The 19,947-nt window shown below is 45.3% G+C and overlaps 1 protein-coding gene across 14 annotated transcripts in view; it reads left to right on the forward strand.

Moving 5' to 3' along the window:
• Positions 1-19,947, forward strand: part of LOC122475127 (aminopeptidase O (putative)) — a 343,878-nt gene that overhangs the window by 231,060 nt on the left and 92,871 nt on the right. For all 14 annotated transcript variants that reach the window (XR_006295098.1, XR_006295097.1, XM_043566830.1 and 11 more), the window contains exon 11: positions 10,156-10,216. Coding sequence is in view for 12 of the 14 variants with exons in the window: in XM_043566830.1 (XP_043422765.1) it covers positions 10,156-10,216 (61 nt within the window). In the remaining 2 variants the exon portion in view is untranslated. The remainder of the gene's footprint in view (positions 1-10,155; positions 10,217-19,947) is intronic.

Below are 19,947 nucleotides of genomic sequence, written 5' to 3' on the forward strand. Positions count from 1 at the left end.
AAATTTCAGTTTTTCACCCTTGGGAGGATTAAAGGATATAATACCTGTGAAAAGTAGGTGCTCAATCAATGATTGATACAGTTAAAACAGTAGTCATGTTCCGTGCATCAGTCACTGTATATAGGATCTATATATATAGTAAGTCATTTAATCCTTATTACAGTCCTCCACCACCACCACCATCATCATAATGGCTATTTTTTTTTTATTTTTTTAATTTTGTTTTAGAGAAAGAGCAAGCAGGGGAGTGGGGCAGAGAGAGGGAGAGAGAGAATCTTAAGCAGGCTCCATGCTCAGCACAGAGCTCAACGTGGGGCTCAATCCCACAACCATGAGATCACTACCAGAGCCAAAATCAAGAGTCAGATGCTCAACTGGCTGAGCCACCCAGGCGCCCCATCATAGTGGTTATTGTGAGCCAGCACTCATTGGAAGGTTTCTATATGCAGACACTCAGTTAACCTTCCATCCAACACCGTTTGGTGCATTACACGCCTGCCCCTATTTTACCAGTAAGAGGATTGAGGCACGAGGAGCTGACCACGTACAGGAGGAGGAGGTTTAGGACCTACATCAAAGTTTAGACTAGGTTCATTCCAACCCTCTCCTTCTAATTTCCTGTCTTCATTTAGACAGTAAAAGTGAATAAAGTGAATACCCTGAAACATAATTTCTAATAGCAAAATTGGTATTTAACCTTAAAGGGGGGCATCTTGAGAAATCAAACATTTCTTTGAAGTGGAGCCAATGTTCCTCTCGTTTCTGACCCACAGATTTAACTATGTTTTTATGCTCACACTGGGTCTCCAAATGTGGAAATGAATTCTTTCACACAGACACTACTTGGACCCACACAAGGTCGTCTTCCATGTAGGTGGGCCAGTCTTACAGGCAGTCCAGATGAATGTCTTAAAGGGAAGGTGGCAGGGTTTATGCCACCAGAAGATGACATATAGTTTCAGGGGAGTTTCCAGGGGCTGTGAAGACATGAAGATTTTTTTCTAAGTGTTAGATTTTTGCCTGCCCTTTTGTCTTAACTCCCATCTTTCACCTTCTAATTCCAATTCCAATTCTACTTCTAATTCCAATTAGCCACTTACTTTTAAAAATTAGATGTGGGGGTGCCTGGGTGGCTTATTTGGTTAAGCGTCTGACTGTTGGTTTTGGCTCAGGTCATGATCGTGCAGTTCGTGGGTTTGAGGCCCGCATTGGGCTCCATGCTGTTAGTGCAGGGCCTGCTTGGGACTCTCTGTCTTTCTCTCTCTGCCCCTCCCCTACTAACTCACTCTGTCTCTCTCTCTCAAAATAAATAAACTTTAAAAATAAAATAAAATTAGATGTGAACACACACACATAAAGCAAACCAGTGCACCATACAGAATGAACATACCTCTATTATTTGATAAATTCCTTTATTTCTACCTCTTCATGTTCATGCCTTTTGATGCTGTAGGAAGTCTTATACAGGGAGATTGCATGGAGCTTAGTAATTGGCCAAGATAATTAGCTTTTCAGGAGGCTGCTCCTGAAGGAAGTGTGGTTTGTTTTGGAAAGTCTAAAATGTTTCAGATTTACAATCCTTTCTTTTAAAGCAGAGATATGGGTTTTCTTTATGCAAAAATCACATCAGATGTGGCCATTATTCCTAAGGTCAAGAACAACAGTATATATATATATATATATATATATATATATATATATGTGTGTGTGTGTGTGTGTGTGTGTGTGTGTGTGTGTGTGTGTATTTTTTTTTCTTTTCTTCTGTACCTCCCTGAAATAAGTTTTCATGCCCTCTGGTAGAATTAAGCAGTTTCCTTAGAAGCTAATGCAAGAAAAAAAAGAAAAGAAAATTAATAGAAATGGTCTATTGCTGTTACCGAAGTCTGTTACTATGCATTCTTTCAGAAGAACCTCTTTGGGCACAAATACAGCAAATTTCATGGAAGCAACAAAGTGCATTTTTGGTTTGGGAGGTCTTTCTTTTCATCCTCTTGCTACTGAGGTTATGAAGTGCATTTGGATGGCCCAGAGCCCTCTGGCTCCAGGGGACCTGGATTTTATCATTGTGAATATTTATTGAGGGACATTCTGTTGGACCCATCAAGAGACTTTTGTTGCGATTGTGGAAGAGCCCCGTCTGTTTGATAGTGGCCACCGACCACCAACCTTCACCATTGGAGAGGATGCCTCTCCCAGTTAGGATCATGTGTTGGCTAGCAGGTTTAAGCTTCTTTGTGAAAGTCCCCTTAAAAGTTAACATCATTTCCTCCCTACAAGGAATCTGTTTCAGCAAGTATACCAGAATAGTTTTTGAGACTCAAACATCTTTCCTGCTAACTAAACTGAGAATCTAATTCAGCTATTAAAACAGACCGTTTGCCCTTTTACCTATGCAGCATATTGTACCAATTTTATCTGGGTCTCCGAAGGCCCCACACCTACCCCCAGAGCTTCTAATCTGTGGCTCTGCTGCAAACTGATCCCTGGGCACATCTGTTAGGCACGTGAGCCATTCTGATCGGGACAAGGTTCTTCAGATTAGACCAGTTAGTGTTCAGGAGCCAGCATCCTGTGTGTCATAGTGCTTTTGCGTTGTTCTTTTGCTTTGATTAATTTAACATTATCTCTTGAGCACCTCCCATACCAAGCTTTATATAAAGGCTGGACACTAGGGGATGGGAAGGAATAGATTCCATGCCCAGCCCGCAGGGATCTCCTAATCCACTGCTGAAGACACACGTGAAACAGATCATTATGACTCCTGGGAGTGCTCCTGGGAGTTTCAGACTCCTCGGTATACAGGGAAAGGCCCCCCATGTCCTAGCCTGGAGCCTGGAGGCAAGGAAGTACCTCTGAAGGTTTAAAGTAGGAGAGTGCCATCAGCAGGTTTGAAAGATACTGGGGCGGGGGGTGGGGGGGAATTGCTGTGGAAGATAGATGTGGGTGGGAGGGACTGGAAGTCCACCAATGAGAAACCAAGACAGTTGTTCACCCAGCAAGATCTAGAGCTGGAACCCAGCAGGGGTTGTGGCAGGAGGGTTTGAGAATAATGAGCAGATCTGCGGGATATTCCAGGGGGGCCACAGGTAAGACTTGGTTGGTTGTTTTTGGAGTTATAGGGAGGAGTCCAGCACGACCTGACCTACCTTTCTTGGCCACTCAGTTATTCTCTGAGGTAGCGCTGGAAACATAGCTCGGGGAGGGGAGATTTGTCTCAGGAACCAGTATGGGGCAGAGGGAGTGAAAGGGAGAGGATTTGAAGGTGGAGGGAGGAAGGTGAGGAGCTGTGTTTCACACATCTTCAACGTGAGATTTCTGTTTAAATGCTAATGTTTTATGAGACCAAGGGAAGAAAAAGCTGAAAGGGCTTAGAAGGAAATCCAAACGGATCCTAGGTGCCAACCAGCCCTGATACAAGAGCACCCTGCCCACCTGATACTGCAGCCGTATCAACAGTGGGTCTCATCAATTATTATGTCTGTGTGTGCATGTTCCTATGTTTGGTTTAATTCACTACCCTTCCTCCCCCACAGAGCTAGGGAGTACTTGCTTATAAATGTGACTTCAGCAATCTTCATTATCTACCCGAGCACAAATGACTCCTTTTGATCAAGAAACAAGTAACCATGTGCACGGTTCTGAGATGCACACTATTTGTATCTACCGTAGAGAGAAAACTTAAAGACAAATTATCGGGGTAACTGGGTGGTTCCATTGGTTGGGCGTCCAACTCTTGACTTCAGCTCAGGTCATGATACCAGGTTTGCAGAACTGAGCCCTGCATTGGGCTCTGTGCGGACAATGTGGAGCCTTCTTGGGATTCTCTCTCTCCCTCTGCCCCTCTGCCCTGCTCACGCTCCCTGTCTCTCTAAAATAAAAAAATTTTAAAAACCAGAACATAAATTACTAAAATTTGAAAATCCATGCAGAATGTCAGTCATGTGCCAAACAAGGGCATTTCCATTTTAGACTAGAGCACTGAGGGTCCCGGTGCTTGAGTGCATCTAGTACCTGCACTTCCAAAGTCCATCCCATCTGTAGTTTAGTTCACGTGAAATTTGCAAGGGGCTTTAGAAAGTTGCACAACTTGTGCTTTCCTTTAGAGATATGGAGAGTGTGTGATCTTTGGAACCTCAAGAGGCTGCAGGTGGGAGCCAGAGTGATAAAGACATCTCTTCTGGTCAGCAACAAGCTGAGAGGCACAAGTGGCAGAAACAGCTGATGGTCAGCCCACCCAGCCTCGTCACTCCGCCCTCAGATATCAACTGAACAAGCAATACCACAAGCGCAATACCATTTTCACACAAGCCTGGGTCTATTTCTATGCATGTTAACCTCACAGAGAGAAGAGCCATTGCCTTTAAACTTTCTCAGCTTTAAACACAGCTTATTTCTTTAGCCAGCATTATGCCAGGGCGTCCAGCATATTCTTTCCCCTGCCGTGTTAACTATGTGTGACCACATTTATAGCTCAGAGGGACTGGAGACAGACGCCTGAAATGCAGAGTTGCCTTACAGGATGTAGGAGTACAGAGAGGGAACTCTCCCAGCCGGAGGGTGAAACAACGTGCTGTTCCAGATATCCAGGAGGCCTGGGTAATGAGGCAGAAGTACCGCTCGCTAGTACAAATATGGGGGCATGCATCGTGGGCCTGTGTACTTTTAGCTATCTGTATAAAATCAATTTCCATAGTGATCAGACATGCAGAAGAGTAATTTCCTGTAAGTCCTGGGTCCCAGCGAAGTGGAAATGCTTCTGCTTGTTGTTGTGATGCTTTAAGCCACATGATCTCAGAGGGGAAACATTCACCACTGGCTTAGACTCAGTGTCTTGATTTGAAAAAGCCAACTTTTGCTTTACCATGGCTGTATATCCAAGTCCAGACCTAAAAATTCACCGGCACTGTCACCTCAATAATTATGACAAAACAGCAAAAACTACGTAATTGTCACTTTTTCCCTCCAAAGATGCAGTCCATTTCTTCCTTGCAAATGAAACATTATTGGGGCACCTGGCTGGCTCAGTCGGTAGATCTCTTGATCTTGCGGTTGTGAGTTCAAGCCCCATGTTGGGCAGTGAGCCTACTTAAAAAAAAGTAGGCATTAATCACACATCCCTTATAACTTCTTTGGGAGGGAAAGCCACTTCTAGTACCTTAAAAAAATAATGTTTTTTTTAGCAGCTGGAGTTACTGCTTTCATCTTTCTCTCATAGTTCAGAGTCCCATTCCCCATTAGCAATTCCCAAATATGCATCAGTGCGGTTTGACATCTGCATGGCACTGGGAGTCGAGAAACCTGGGTCTTTTCTTTGGCCCTTTGGCCCAACTTTGGCCAGTCTTCTCATGCTGCAGTTTCTCCATCTGCTACAAGCCACACACAACAATTGACACCCACTTCACAAGGATATTATGAGGAATGAAGTGATAATGGTTATAAGATGCTTTGAACCTTTCCAAAGGAAAGTGATCTGAAAACACATGTTCTTTTCATTCAAGGAAGAGTGTCTTTTGCCCCTGGATACAGCTGAACAATGAACTCTCCTGCCCTCGCACTTTTGCCCCTCCTAAGGGTCTCTCCATCTCTTTAGAACTGAAATCGAAGGGCAGACAAACAGGGTGACTACAGCAGGGGCCAGGCCACCTTCAGCAGGAGAGACATGAGCAAGAAGGCAGGAGTGTTGGGAGCAAGCACAGGCCCTTCTTTTCCACAGATTTGCCTGCACCGAAAGTCACGACCAACATATCACGATGCCTAGGTTCAGCATAGAAAGAAAAGTGGGGGCTTTGTAGCCAGGCAGCATAGACTTGGATCCCAGCTCTTCAAGTACCATCTGTGTGGCCTTGGATAAATCCCTTAACTTCTTGGAATTTGTATTTTCTCATCTCTGAGATGGGGATAATACTATTGGTCTTGCACAAATGTTGTAAAGTGTAAATGAGATTTTCGCTACAGTGCCTGGTACATAGTAGGTGTTCAATAAATAGTAGCTGCTACTTTTATGCCTTTACTTGATAGTGGACAGAGGAGTTCTTATTTGCTTTGTTTTTGGTGCCATGGTATAGTAGTACCTGTGTGTTCAAAGACTAAATATGGCAAAGCAAAATTTGCCTTAATACTTTCCAACAGAATAACCCACATAGTTGGCCTGGTCCATTGTTCAGGTTGTAGACCATAGCACAAATTGTTCACCAGCATGTATATTCATTCCATGGGGAATCATCCTGCAGAGAGCAATGGGGCCCAGTGTCTGCACATGGTCTCTCACTCATCCAGTGCCACCCTCCACATCCATCCCCGGCACACCACGTCTGTCTAATCCTCCTCACATAGCCTCTCATGTGAACACATTCACGGCCTCCACTTTGGTCTCCCTGCCTCCAGCCTCTTTTCCCTCAGGTACTCTTCCTCGACTCCATTTTGTTTGTGCCATTCTGCAGCCATATTCAGTGCCTCTTTGATGAAGCCCAGGCCCAGGGACAGGGTTTCAGCGTTCTCACAGGTTACCCCTTTTGTTCCCTCACCTCATTCCGTGTGCCAGCCCAGGTGACCATGGCTTTGCGCTTTCCTGCTTCAGCTCCCTTTACCTGCATGCACTTTCCTTCTCTTTTACTGGTCCTGCTCCATCACTGGGCACAGCACAGCCTTCCTCCATGACGTGGTCCAAGCTTTGCTTCCTTTAGGAAGACTCCTGGCATGCCTGAGTGGTGCAGTCAGTTAAATCAAACTCTTTATTTCGTCATGATCTCACGGTTTGTGGGATCGAGCCCCGTGTAGGGCTCTGCACTGACAGCACAGAGCCTGCTTGGGACTCTCTCTTTCCCTCTCTCTCTGCCAGCAGCCTGCTTGCATGAGCATACTCTATCTCTCAATATAAATAAATAAGCTTCAAAAAAAAGCTCCCCTAACACACCTCCCACTGTCCTCCTTCTAGCTGTCGCACCTGATGCAGCCGGTGCCCCTTCCACATATAGTCCCACCTCTCCACGCAGGCCCTGGCAGCACGGTGACTATGTCTGTTGTGTGTCCCTACCAGACAGGCCCCAGGGTTTCCAATCTGAGCCTTCCCCAGAAACCTGTGCCCTATAGATCTATGCAGGGAATGAACGCCCGCAGGCAGGAGGCACTGCCTGTTCTTCAGTTTTCTCTGGTGAAGACTGGGCCTTGCTCAGTAGCATTCCAGGACTCAACTCCTCAGCCCCTCCCCATGCCACCCCTAACAACGTGTTTTTAAGCTAAAATTCCCTGAAGGAAATTTATGTCCGTGCTCTTACTCCTCCACGGGGAGGCACAACAGCTGTTCGCCATCTTTTGTAAAATCACTCAAAAATGGCCATGAAGTCACTCCCAGACTTCTCTTCTTCAGGACATTTAATCCCAGTTCCCTTGACCTCCCTTGCGGATCCAATGCACTCGGCCCTTTGATCCTCACTACCACTCTTGTCTAAATCCTTTCTAAATTCCCTGTCTTCCTCTCAAGTTGTGCAAGATTTAAGAATGCCTGTTTTTCTAGAATGCCACAGCACAACAGAGCTCAGGTCAGAGTGAGCCTCTTGCTTTGGCTTTCCTGAGTTCGCTGGAAGGATGGCGACAGGAGCTTCTGGCCCCAGGGCTCCTGACCCAGGAAAGGAAGCAGATGAATGGGCGGCTTAGGAGAAGCTTCAGCAAAGCTTCTGGGAAGGAAGGACAGGAAGAAAGCAGGCATGCCTCTCAATCAGGACAGACAACTTAGAGCACCAGCAGATCCCCCCCCACAGTTGTTGAGGCCCCAGGGCAGGAACCCAGCACCACCAAATGACCCGCCCTCCTGAGTGCCAGACAAGGTGGGAATGGTCTGCATTTGTTCCAAACTAGCAGGCCTTGCATGGAGCACCTTGTCTTCAGTGGAAATTATACAGTCTCTGCCTTTGCAGCCCCTCACATTTCCTTAGAAAATAAGACCACTTTGAGTTTCCTCAGATACTTCTCCAAGAGGCCCCTTCAGCCCTGCCTACTCCCCCCAGCAGATCAATCAGGCCTGTTACAGGCATTTCCAGCACTGCTCCGTGCCACCAACCAAGCTCAAAAAGAAACAGTGACCTGGATTTAAGGTGTTCTGGGAGCCACCTCCTCTCTTCCAGTCATCCACCCACCCCTGCCCCATGTGCTGCACACACACACACAGGCACATGAGTGCACACGTGCATGCACACACATCTCTACACTCTCATGGTCATGAGGGGGAGCTTGGCCACTCACACCTGGATTGATGTGGCTAACTGGCCACAAAGAGGTGGGGCAAGGCTCGGGGACAGTGGCACCCGGTGGTACCTGCACACGAGGCACATCCAATAATTCCACTGAGTCTGGGAACCTGGATGAGCCCAGGGTGAGCAGCCTTGGGAGGTCGTCACTCTCCCCTTCTCCACCGCTGGCCTCTCCCCTTCTCCTGCTGTTCATCCCACAGATGGACATCAGCTTGAAAATGAATCCAAACTGCTTTGTCTGTGTAGTCCCTCTTGCCCCCTGTTTTGTTTGGAAATACCAACAGCTGAGCCCTTCGGCAACCTTTGCTTTTGCCCTGGCCCCGGGAAGACCAAGGCACCCAGCGACTTGCTTCTCACTGGGGAAGAAAAAAGAAGTGAAAATATCAGTCCGGCCCCCTCTTCCCCACCCCCACCCACTTTTCCCTCCTCCCTTTCCCACCACTTCCCAGCCTGGGAGGTGAAAGGAGCGCTGGCCTTCAGTACCTTCACAATGCAGACAGCACTGTATCTTTCCACGGCTTCTCTGCAAGCCCTAAAGGGAGGGAGGAAAGGGATATTCTATATATATACAGTTTTTTAACGTTTTGGAGCCTAACACCTTGGGAATCTCTTACTGGGAAAGGTAATTTTTAAATTAAAAGGGAATATTTTTTATTGAGTCTACTGTGAAATGTGTTTTCACTCATTCCAATAAAAAATACCAGTGGGAATCGTCTTACACCAGGAACTGGTCTCCGTTCTGGATTTAGAGAAGTGAGTAAAACAGACATTAGACCCTGATCTCAGAGAGCTTCAACCCAGCGAGGGGACAGGTAAAGGGCAAGTGGTTAAATAAATGACAGTTACAAACTGATGAATGCTGTGGCGCAGGGGACAGGGAGCACAGTGGGTGTCACACACAGCCTGGGAGAGGGCTTGGGAAAGGCCTCTGCGAGCAGAGATACGGGGCATGAGTGGGAGTTATCTAGAAGTGGGCTGGGGTTGCTTTAAACATCATTAGCCCAGGAAGACAGGAAGACACAACCTAAGGTCTCTTGACCCTAAATATACTGGATATTTCACAAATGTAAGGAGTATTCAAATCAGCAGGACCTGAAACCAAAAGAATTTCAGCTGGGGCGCCTAGGTGGCTCAGTCGGTTGAGCGGCCGACTTCAGCTCAGGTCATGATCTCATGGTCCGTGAGTTCGAGCCCTGCATCGGGCTCTGTGCTGACAGCTTGGAGCCTGGAGCCTGTTTCAGATTCTGTGTCTCCCTGTCTCTCTGCTCCTCCCTCGCTCATTCTCTTTCTCTCTCCATCTCTGAAAAATGAATAAACGTAAAAAAAAAAAAAAAAGAATTTCAGCTGACTTTGGGTCAGACTTAACAAGCAACTGTAATGTTTCAAATAAAGCAGAATGTGGGCCTGCTTAAAACAGAGGCGTGGAAACCGTGTGCACTCCTGCAGCCAAGCCCATCTGTGCTCTGACGGTGAATTGCACCATTTATGCCTGTCACAGCCCCTCGTCACGATAAAGTTCAAATGTCACTTTGGTGTACTTAGTGCTACAGCATTCGGATTTCACTGTGCCGTCAGCTCTGGGGGAAGTGGTCACGCCTGATGTGTCCTGTGGACATGCCCTATCGTCCCTGAATCGGTACTCCCAACCAAACAGTTCCTGCCAAGGCATTGAGAGCACCTACAATGGTGTGCCTCTGATGTTTAGATTTCATGGTGCACCTTCCTATTGACCGAAGCTGTCCTGAGTGTGGCTGGGTACCCCCCTGCACTTTAACCTGGGACAGCGTTGCTTTCTCCAGAGAGCAGCTACCTCTCTGGAAGACAGATGCTGTGAGGTACCATAGAAACGTGCTATATAATAAGTGCTCTGTACCTTTTTAATCCTTTCCTTTTCATTTTATTTTTAAAGGCTTGAGTTGTCTGTGGAGAACATCTTCCGAGACTGGCTTGAGAGTTCTGGAATACCCCAGGTGCGCCCAACATTGCTGCTCAGGAGAGTCTGTGGAGGATAGTAAAGCTTGCTGCTTGGTGTATTGCTTAGGACAGTGATTTACTTATGTGTGTAAATATAAAATTAATCATCTGGCTGAGTTGGAGTATCCCTGAGTCGGGAAAATGACAGTCTCCCACCCTTGTCAGCCTGCCATCATGACGTGTGCCTCTGGCCTCTGCCTCAAGTGTTGCTGTAGGAGGGCGCCTGGTTGACCTTGAGCAGTGTGTTAAATGAGATCTTGCAAAGTGTGGTGTATGTTTTGGGTGCTGTCACCAGGCAGCACTTCGAGGCTACTAGTGGGTTGAGCAGGTGGCCTCCAGCTCTGCTCTTTGGACACAGCCAGATGAATGAGTGAGCTGGCTCACCTGCAGCTCTCCTCTGACCTGTTGTGTCCTCATTCCCCATCATTTCCCCGGTGCAGCTAGCTCCTCAGCTTCCTCCTCTGGCTCTGCATCCCTGCCTCAAGCTGGTCCTATTTGCATGCGCTATTTAGATTCATCTCTCTGTCTTAGGGACCAGGACCTGCCCCTCCTGAAGGTTTTGCTGTCTCCTCCTCTTTCGGCCCATGGGCACCTCTGTGGGAGAGACGTTCCCACCCAGCCTCGGCTCCACAGGAACTACCTGGCTTGAGGCCTCCTCTCTCTCCACTCTTCCCAGGTCCTGTGCTTCCTGGAGCCTGAAGGGCAGCCCCCGAGTGCTGACCCTCACTAGAGCATGGGCCCTGGGAAGTCGAGGGAGGCATCCTGCATGGGGCTGGTCAAAGGACTCTGCAGGCCTGGAGCTTCCCAATCTGGGCTGGTCCCCCGAGCAGCTGCAGACCCATCACAGTGGGCCCTAGTGTCTGGGAGTGGACCCCCATGGCTGTGAGAAACTCTGCCCTGGGTCCAGGCAAGCAGCCCCCTTAGCTTGCTCGTTTCTGGTTTCATGGCTGGTTATATGAGCTTCCCCTTGGGAGTGTCTGAATGTCAATGAATGTCTGTGAACCATGAAATTAAGGAACAGGAGGGGCTGCTCTCCATTACCTTTTCATCCTCTCTTTGCATCTTTGTCCTTTCTGTCCCACGGGGGGAGATGTCGGCCACCAGCCACCATGAACTCATTCCTAAAAAGGACGCATTGCCTTCTGTTCGGGGATGCGTGGCACCTGTTAAAAGTTATTTGTTTGGCCCAGTCCTTGGGAGCAGAAAAGAATAAAATCCTGAGGTCTAAAAAAGCGAAACAAAACAGGAGTGGATAAGGCAGCACCTTGTCCCGGGAGCCAGTGCTCTCACCTCCTAGGTATTGTAAGGAGGTTCTGTGACTTCCACGGTGGTGGAAGTCATTTGCCGAAGTCATTGCCAGGCCATTTGCCGACTAGAAAAATCTCAAAAACAAAGTTAAGGATTGTCTGATCCCAACTAGCCAAGCACTGCCTTCTTGTTTTAGATGGGGGCAGAGGGCATTCGCCAAAGCTGCATGCCTTGTGCTCCGAGGCCAGGCGGTTGCAAGGCGCCCAGACATTCTTTCCGCGGCCTGGCAGCTGGGAAGAGTAGGGAGCTCAGAGAGCAGAATCCTGAAATTTCCTGGCTCCGAACAACAAGGCCGCTGTATTCAGCAGTTAGCCCTCAGGGAAGAGGAAAGAAAGAGTCCTTAATCGGGTGCCCAGAAGCAGGCGCACCCTGCTTGGGTTGTAACACTGGGGCTGACCCTCTTGGTCCCAGGAGGTTCCCTGATTTCCCCTGAAGAGAAGGAGGCTGTGCCACCAGCAGGAGGCTTTTGCTTTTCATTAAAAGTGGGAGGGGTGCGGCGAAAGGGAGATTTGCCTCTGAGTGGTACATTTTTTCCAAGGTCTAGTTGCGTTTGTGACAGCTTATAGTGTAGACAAGAATTTCTGCTATAAACTGACGAAACCTGCTGTCAAAACACAGCCAGGTGCAATGAGGCCAACCCAGCTATAAATTGTCTTTAAGACCCAACTGGTATTTCCTTGGGCGCTTAACTGTTCAGTAAAAACAACAGCGTCAGACAGAAAAGACCCTGATTTAGTGCACATCTTTCCATTGGTGAATGATCAGACGACATCGTTTCATCTCTGTACCCATTCTCTGCCATTATGTATACGGCTGATGCTGATTTACTTGCTCACAGCCCTTTTTGTGCTCCTTGAGAGTTCCTTCTCCCTTCCACCTCAGTGAAAGGTTCTGCAAAGGCCCGGGACCCTCTGGTTGCAGGAGCCTGGCAGTGAATGGGACACCTTGTTCTTTGTCCTCATCGTTATAATATAAAGTTACTAGTGTGCTTGGCCTGGATTGACAACCAGGGCACTGAAATCGCTTCGATGTTCTTTGTTCTCGTTAAAAATTTCTGTCCACCAGCAATTGAAGTCATTCATGACAAAAGAGTCACGTTCTCCTGGTAAAGTTTTCATTCCACAGGTTACAGAGGCTTTTTGTCTCCTCTCAGGAAGGCTTGCCTTGTGGTTGGCCTCGATTTTCCTTTTTGGCCACACTGAATGGAAATCATTAAAAAAAATGTGGAAATCACTTCAGCAGCAATAAAAGTAAGCATGAGCCCCAAAGAAGTAAAAGAAATTGGATCCAAACCTCTTTAAAGAACACCCAACCCTGTAACCTTTGGCTTTGCAAACAGATTTAAAATTGATTGTACCATTGGTATTATAGGTTATTTCCTTTTATGACTTTTTTTCTAATTATAGAAGTATTACATATTTATTTTAGAATATAAAAAAAATTGTAATAAGAAAATTAAAATGGCCCAGAGATAATTTTTTGGGATAAATCCCTTCAGTCGTTTTTTTTTTTTTGATGTATGAATACATAGTTTGACCTTTGTCTACCTTTTTATTGTTGTTTTTGTTTTGTTTTGTTTTGTTTCTGAGAGAGAGAGAGAGTGCATGCGTGAGAAGGAGAGAGGGGCAGAGAGGGAGAGAGAGAATCTTAAGCAGGCTCCACACTCAGTGTGGAGTCCAACATGGGTCTCAATCCCATGACCCCAGGATCACAAGCTGAGCCCAAATCAAGAGTTGGATGCTCAACCAACTGAGCCACCCGGGTACCCTGTCTCCCTTTTTAAAACTCAAAATAAGATGTTCTCTGTAGCAAGTTCAAGCAGTAGCAAAATATAAAAAGCAAAAGCCCTTGCCCCCTCAGTCTTACTCCCCAGAGCTCATCCATGCTTGCTAACCACTTAGTATGAGTCCTTCCACACATTTTATGTGATATACAGAATGTAGGTGCATATCTTTAAAAAAAATGTTTATTTATTTATTTTGAGAGAGAGAGAAAGAGAGAAAGAGCGAGGGAGCAGCAGAGAAAAAGGGAGAGAAAGAATCCCAAGTAGGTTCTGTGCTGTCAGTGCAGGGCTCTATCTAACAAATCACAAGATCATGACCTGAGCCAAAATCAAGAGTTGGAGGCTTAACCAACTGACCCACCCAGGCATCCCTAGGTGCATACCTTTTTTAAATAAAATTGGAATCTTTTTATTCAAACTGAAAGTTCTCATTTAAAAGTATATATTAAGCAGTTTTCCATATCCTTTGATATAATTTAAGAGCCATAATTTTTAACAGCTGCATAACTTTCTCTTTTTTAAAATTTTTTAAGTTTTGAGAGAGAAAAAGAGTGTGAGTGGGGGAGGGGCAGAGAAGGAGACACAGAATCTGAAGCAGGCTCTAAGCTTTGAGCTGTCAGCACAGAGCATTGACGCAGGGCTCGAACCCACGGTCTGTGAGATCATGACCTGAGCTGAAGTCAGAGGCTTAACCGACTGAGCCACCCAGGTGCCCCTGCAGCTGCATAGCTTTCTAACAAATGGTACTGTAATTTAATTTACTCAGATTCCCTCCTCGTCCCCACTGTTGGAATAGTATACATTATTTCTTAGAAAGTCACCCATTCTGCTAATTTGGCCATTCTATAAATAGATTTTGATTTCTTTTCATGTCTGCCCAAAGGTCTCCTCCCGCCCCCTACCAGCCCATATGTACACATATTCCAATCTCCTTTTAAAACATTTATATGCAGATACATTAGAAATAACTTTTCCCATCCAGTCTTTCATCTCTACTTCCTTATTTTAGCTGCTACAGAATTCTCCGACTCCTCTTTTTCTTTGAATTCCTGGCCACATTGCCAAGTCCTGGTATCCTTATGTACATATTTATTAAATTTTGAATTTTCTTTCCTTTCCTAGCACCTCCCCCGTTGTTTCATTGTATTTTGCTTGGACTGGTTCAGTAACTAATTGGTTTTTTAGCCACCAAACCATCCCCCATCTATTGCTGCATCAATACCAAGTGAATCTTTCCAAAAGACTCATCCTCACCAGGAACTTTTTTCCCCACTGACAGTGGATTGAGAACAAACTCTTTGGCCTGCTATTTGAGGCTATCAGCAGAACTGCCCCAGGCTGTCTTTTTAAACTTTAATTTCTACCCTCCTAGGCATATGTCCAACCATAATTTCCAATCTCTACATGATCGTTTCTTTGCCCCCAGCCTTCCTTTGCGCATGCCTTTTTCTCTCCCTGCAATGCCTTCCTTTCTGTGTCCTTAGCAAGTGTGGTAGCCTGCCTTACATTATTGCTGTTTGCGTTGTGCCTCATCCACAGGCTGCCCAACCCCCCCGCCCCCCGCCCCCCCGCCAGAGGAAACAAGGGCTGTGTCTGACTCATCCTTGCCTTACCTGCTGTGATGCACATAGTAGGTGCTCAGGGTCTATGGCAATATGGCAGCTGCTAGCTACATGCACTTATTAGTGCTTGAAAAATATTTAGTGTACCTGAAGAGCTGAATTTTTAATTGAATCTAAATCTAAAGTTAAAAGAATAATTCAGTTTTTGTTTGGAACAACTTTGGGTATGTGAATGAATCTACTTTTTTTTTTTAATGTTTATTTTTGAGAGAGAGAGACCGAGTATAAGCTGGGAAGGGGCAGAGAGAGACGGAGACAGAATCTGAAGCAGGCTCCAGGCTTTGAGCTGTCAGCACAGAGCCTGACGTGGGGCTCAAACTCACGAACCGTGAGATCATGACCTGAGCCGAGGTCGGACACTTAACCGACTGAGCCACCCCAGCACCCTAATGAATCTACTTTTTAAACTAAATTTTATGAAATCTAAATACAGTTCAAGCATTTCTGGTTAAAATTTAGCACTTGAGGTGGACTGTGAAAACTCATCAGATTTAGATTTAATATAAAAAAATGAAGGGTAAATATCTCTTTAATGTTTTTTAAAATATTGTTTACATGTCAAAATGATACTATTTTGGCTACATCATAACCCAATGCATATACACCCAGTAAAAAATACTATTAAAATTAATTGTAGCTGTTACATGTTACTTTTTAAATTCAGCAACTAGAAATTTTTAAATGACAAATGTGGCTTGTGTATATTCCTATTGAACAGTGCTGCTCTAAAGCTATTAGTTGAATTAAAATCTGAGTGCACCATGCCTTAAAATCCCCCACCAAATAAATGTAAGTGAAAACATCTATATTTTTGTCAGATGTATGGATAAAGATACAGCTTGACCAACCCATACACGCCCTTCAATCTGCTCTGACGGCACAGATGATTATAATGCATGGATGGGAGCGCTTATTCACAGTGGACATCCAGAAGGGCATGAACTAATTACCAGCCTCATTTCAGCTCTTCATTTCAACTCCCAGGCAACCTGTTTCCCGAGGTACTATTAAGTAGCACACAGATGCCAGAGCGCCTCACGGCCCATCTCTGGCTCTGTCTGCTCTGGGGGAAGTGCTCAGCACATGTGAAATGGCAAAATCACAGGCAGCAGTGGCACTGATGAGGATAGAGAAGATGGGGGAGAGCTGATCACATCGAGTGTCTGGGAAATAGGCAGGAAGCAGCTCAAGCTCCCAGACTTGCTCCTGCATCCCAGAAGTTACAACAGCAGACTATTGTGTTGTCTTGGAAAACACCACTTCTTTTTAAGCACACATCTACAAGTTGCCAAAGGCCACACAAGCAAATGATGGAAAACTCAAGTCTCCTAGGGAAAGTGTGCCGGTTACAAAACAGGAAATTTGATAAGATGTGGTGCTTGTAGCACAAAGAAAGTCAGTGGTTCATTAGGCGAATAACTTGTAAGCTTGTTTTTGCACGGTTTAGGTAATAACACCAACATTATTTTTTGTTTGTTTGTTTAATTTTATTTTTTATTTTTTAAAATTTACATCCAAATTAGTTAGCATATAGTGAAACGATGATTTCAGGAGTAGATTCCTTAATACCCCTTCCCCATTTAGCCCATCCCCCCTCCTACAACCCCTCCAGTAACCCTCAGTTTGTTCTCCATATTTAAGAGTCTCTTGTTTTGTCCTTCTCTCTGTTTATGTTATTTTTGTTTCCCTTCCCTTACGTTCATCTGTTTTGTCTCTTAAAGTCCTCATATGAGTGAAGTCATATGATTTTTGTCTTTCTCTAATTTCACTTAGCATAACACCCTCCAGTTCCATCCACGTAGTTGCAAATGGCAAGATTTTATTCTTTTTAATTGCCGAGTAGTACTCCATTGTATATATACATACCACATCTTCTTTATCCATTCATCCATCGATGGACATTTGGGCTCTTTCCATACTTAGGCTATTGTTGATAGTGCTGCTATAAACATGGGGGTGCATGTGTCCCTTCGAAACAGCACACCTGTATCCTGTGGATAAATGCCTAGTAGTGCAATTGCTGGGTCGTAGGGTAGTTCTATTTTTAGTTTTTTGAGGAACCTCCATACTGTTTTCCAGAGTGGCTGCACCAGCTTGCATTCCCACCAACAATGCAAAACAGACCCTCTTTCTCCGCATCCTCACCAACATCTGTTGTTGCCTGAGTTGTTATTGTTAGACATTCTGACAGGTGTAAGGTGGTATCTCATTGTGGTTTTGATTTGTATTTCCCTGATGATGAGTGATGTTGAGCATTTTTTCATGTGTCGGTTGGCCATCTGGATGTCTTCCTTGGAGAAGTGTCTATTCATGTCTTTTGCCCATTTCTTCACTGGATTATTTGTTTTTTGGGTGTTGATTTGATAAGTTCTTTATAGATTTTGGATACTAACCCTTTATCTGATATGTCATTTGCAAATATCTTCTCCCATTCTGTCAGTTGCCTTTTAGTTTTGCTGATTGTTTCCTTTGCTGTGCAGAAAAAAGCTTTCTATTTTGATGAGGTCCCAATAGTTCATTTTTGCTTTTGTTTCCCTTGCTTCTGGAGACGTGTTGAGTAAGAAGTTGCTTCGGGCAAGATCAAAGAGGTTTTTGCCTGCTTTCTCCTCGAGGATTTTGATGGCTTCCTGTCTTACATTGAGGTCTTTCATCCATTTTTTTATTTTTGTGTATGGTGTAAGAAAGTGGTCCAGGTTCACTCTTCTGCATGTCGCTGTCCAGTTTTCTCAGTACCACTTGCTGAAGAGACTGTCTTTATTCCATGGGATATTCTTTCCTGCTTTGTCAAAGATTAGTTGGCCATACGTTTGTGGTTCCATTTCTGAGTTCTCTATTCTGTTCCATTGATCTGAGTGTCTGTTCTTGTGCCATAACACCAACATTATTTTAAGGCCCGTTGGGATACTCCATCTCAGTGGTGTCTATAAGAATTCTACATTGAAATTCTTTTAATGTTTATTTTTGAGAGAAACAGAGCATGAGTGGGGGAGGGGCAGAAAGAAAGGGAGACATAGAATCCGAAGCAGACTCCAGGCTCTGAGCCACCAGCATAGAGCCTGATGCAGGGCTCGAACTCGCGAACTGCAAGATCATGACCTGAGCTGAAGTTGGACGCTTAATCAACCTAGCCACCGAGGCGCCCCAAGAATTCTACATTTAATGGTCATTCAAGAAAACCGAGACCGGTTGGTTTGTTTTTTACAAATTCCAGAGAAATTGTATTAGTTCTTTTTTTTTTTTTTTTTATCAATAATAGCATTTACCATTATGAGGTGAGCTTTGGGGGCTCCTAATAATTTTGCTGTCATTTTTGTCCAGTGGTTCGACTCATGTTTTCTAAGTGAGTAGACATCTTGTAAGGGGTACTTTGAGATACATTGACTAGATTCTCTGGCCTCAGTTTGGGCAGGGCCTGTAATGTTGAGTCACCATGGTTTATCGAATAAACCCCTCAGAGTGATACACTGCTCCACAGTCACAAGAGATGGAGAGTTTTCGTTTGTAGCCTCATTTTACATGAAGGCGTCTGTGCCTTCATGCTCGTATCAGTTCAGGCTGCCACAACAAAATCCCACAGACTGGGAGGCTTAAGCAACAGACATTTATCATCTCATGGTTTGGGAGGCCGGAAGTGCAAGATCAAGGTGTGGGCAGGTTTGGTTTCTCCTCAGGCCTCTTTCCTTGCTTACATACAGCCGCCTTTTCGCTTTGTCCTCACATGGTCTCTTCTGTGTTCGTACAGATCTCTGTCCTAATCTTCTCTTCTTATAAGGACACCAGTTGGATTATATTAGAGCCTACTAATGTGATCTCATTTTACCTTAATCACCTTTTTAAAGGCCCTATCTCCAACACAATCACATTCTGAGGTATTAAGGGTTAGGGCTTCAACATGCGAATTTGGGGAGAAAACTTCAGTACTTAGCAATGTTTATTCCCAACACTTCCCTGATTAGTTCCACATTTCTTGTGAATCCCTTCAAAATGGCCAATAAAAATCACTCAAGTCAACCTCACTATATTTTATTCCCCTAGGGATGTATATTTTGGGTGTCTATAGTTTGGGGGGGGGGTCCCAAATGACATTCTGTCTTGTGGAATGAGAGAGAAAGAAATATGGGAAGGAAGGGTCTGTTCTCCCAGAGAGTACTAGGCAACTGAAGGTCTGTGCTGGGCATTGTGTGTTAGTGGGGGCATCTGATCTGACACTGTCTAAATGCATAAGGCACCATGAGGAAACAGGAGGCATTTCCCTTTGGTGTGCCAATGAAAGCTCTGTGTCCTTCCTTCTTTTCTCTCCCTTTCAAAACCCGATTTCCAGAAAGAATTTGAATCTCATTCACAAGAGTCTAAGAGGAGACTCCAAGGGAATAATAAGGATGAAAAGTGTCTCCTCTCCCTTGAAGATTTCCTTTGTAACTGTTGGAGCCTAGGCTTCTACAGAGCTGTGAAGCATCCCAGGCCAGATGGATGAGATTTGTGAGAGGAATCTTCCAGGGTCTGAAATCATACCTACTCCAGTGCCTTCCCTCTGTCCCCTCCCTTCTTCCCACAAATAAAGCCTGTACGGCTGTCCTTTATGAGGGACTGTGGATGACTCAAAGATGAGAGAACATAGGCTTTGCCCTCAACATGCTTAATAATTCAGTAGGGAAAACAGATACACAAATAACCAACCTAAGGCAGAAAGCAGTAACTTGTGAAAAATGAACTAAAGTTTAGCATTTGGAAGAAAGAGGTCATTTCCCATGTGTGGAAGCGGGGAGGGCTGAAGTACATTTGAAGGCAATCTTGAAGGACACGTAGGAGAGAAGGCCATTCCAGGCAGGAGGAGAGCCATAACCAGCGTCTGGTGGTGGAAAACTGAGCATGTATGTTGGAGTCAGAGCTCTATGATGGGGAGGCGGGGCTGAGGAACCAGTTTGTCATAAGCATGATTAAGGCTCGGTGGGTAGTGCCCAGAGGAATGGAGGAATGGAGGCAGTATCCCAGAGGAATGGAGGCAGTATCCTGA

This window comes from Prionailurus bengalensis, chromosome D4 (assembly GCF_016509475.1).
Source record: "Prionailurus bengalensis isolate Pbe53 chromosome D4, Fcat_Pben_1.1_paternal_pri, whole genome shotgun sequence".
In the NCBI taxonomy this organism is placed as follows: domain Eukaryota; kingdom Metazoa; phylum Chordata; class Mammalia; order Carnivora; family Felidae; genus Prionailurus; species Prionailurus bengalensis.